This window comes from Wasmannia auropunctata, unplaced genomic scaffold (assembly GCF_000956235.1).
Source record: "Wasmannia auropunctata unplaced genomic scaffold, wasmannia.A_1.0 LD336085.1, whole genome shotgun sequence".
Classification (NCBI taxonomy): Eukaryota; Metazoa; Arthropoda; class Insecta; order Hymenoptera; family Formicidae; genus Wasmannia; species Wasmannia auropunctata.
In genome coordinates, this window is record NW_012026805.1 from 2,694,193 (window position 1) to 2,695,468 (window position 1,276).

The following is a 1,276-nucleotide window of genomic DNA, read 5'->3' on the forward strand; positions in this document are numbered from 1 at the left end:
TAGAATAGCATCTAATAATTTTACGGCAAAATTTTTGTGGTAGTACAAGACCGATAAGATAGCTAAAAAAAATAAATAAAAATATTTTATTTTTTTTTGCAATGTTTCTGGCCTCAAAAAATCTTCGAAATTTTTTTACAACTGTATCTTGTCTACAATATATTTTTACATATATTTTTACATATATTTATACATATATTTTTTTAATGAAAATTGATTGAGTCGTTTAATAGATATAAATTTTTTTTGAAATTTTGATTTTTATTTCTCACACCCCAACGGTTGAATATTAAGGGCTAATGTTTGATAAAATTGTAACTGATATTGATAGCAACTAAACTGTAAAAAATTAATGGTCATGATCGGCGCGGGGGCAGATTGCCTCTCCTTATCCGGCTTTTTTATGTTTTGTTAACATCAACACATTTAAAATGTTTATAACATTAGAACAAATATTTCGCTGTTATAGCAAATTTTTAAATGATTTTCAAAACGTTAATTGGAAATTATTTTTAAGTACGCAATTTGCAAAAGTTTATGCTAGTTATATTTTGAATTGTCATGACATATATTTAAAAATTAAAAAAAAACAAATAAAAAAAATTAGGAAATAGTGTGTGTGTGCGTGTGTGTGTGTGTGTGTGCGTGCGTGCGTGCGTGCGTGCGTGCGTGCGTGCGTGCGTGTGTGAAAAACGGATATCAGACAAAATTAAAAGTGAAGGATAAGTAGACGGAGGGAGGAAAGTAAAAAAAAAGATATAGCAATTAGCATTTATTAATGATATTAATCAAGAAAGCATTTAAAAAAAGAAAATTGTAATCATTGCGAGAAGTACTTGAGTTAATAAAAAAAACATAAATATAGGTATGTATTTTATAATATTTAAAGTAATAAGAAAAATATTAAAATAAATCGTACAATTATAAATAATTAAATTTATATATATTATTATTATTTTTTTATATATTTTTAATATTTATTTAAATAATAATGTACGTGTGCGTGTATAATTGTCCACATGGATTTTTTCAACTCAGGCGTATAGACCACTGGACCAATGAACAGTTGGCATAAAGTCGCTATATTGATTTACATAAAGCCCGTAGAACATGAAATGTAAAAATCATTTGCGATATTTGCATAATGTAAGGTTGAATTTTCATATAAATACAGGCAAATTTTCATACTATTTATTCCTACTAATAAAGAAAGAGAATGAAGCCTTCGACTTTTTTACAGTAGAGTTAAAAACAATGTTTAATATGTATTTTTAGA

The 1,276-nt window shown here is 26.1% G+C and overlaps 1 protein-coding gene across 1 annotated transcript in view; it reads right to left on the minus strand.

Moving 5' to 3' along the window:
* Positions 1 to 1,034: 1,034 nt before the first annotated feature.
* Positions 1,035 to 1,276, minus strand: part of LOC105448542 (putative nuclease HARBI1) — a 1,662-nt gene continuing 1,420 nt past the window's right edge. The window contains exon 3 of the mRNA XM_011687187.1: positions 1,035 to 1,080. Coding sequence (XP_011685489.1) covers positions 1,035 to 1,080 — 46 coding nt within the window. The remainder of the gene's footprint in view (positions 1,081 to 1,276) is intronic.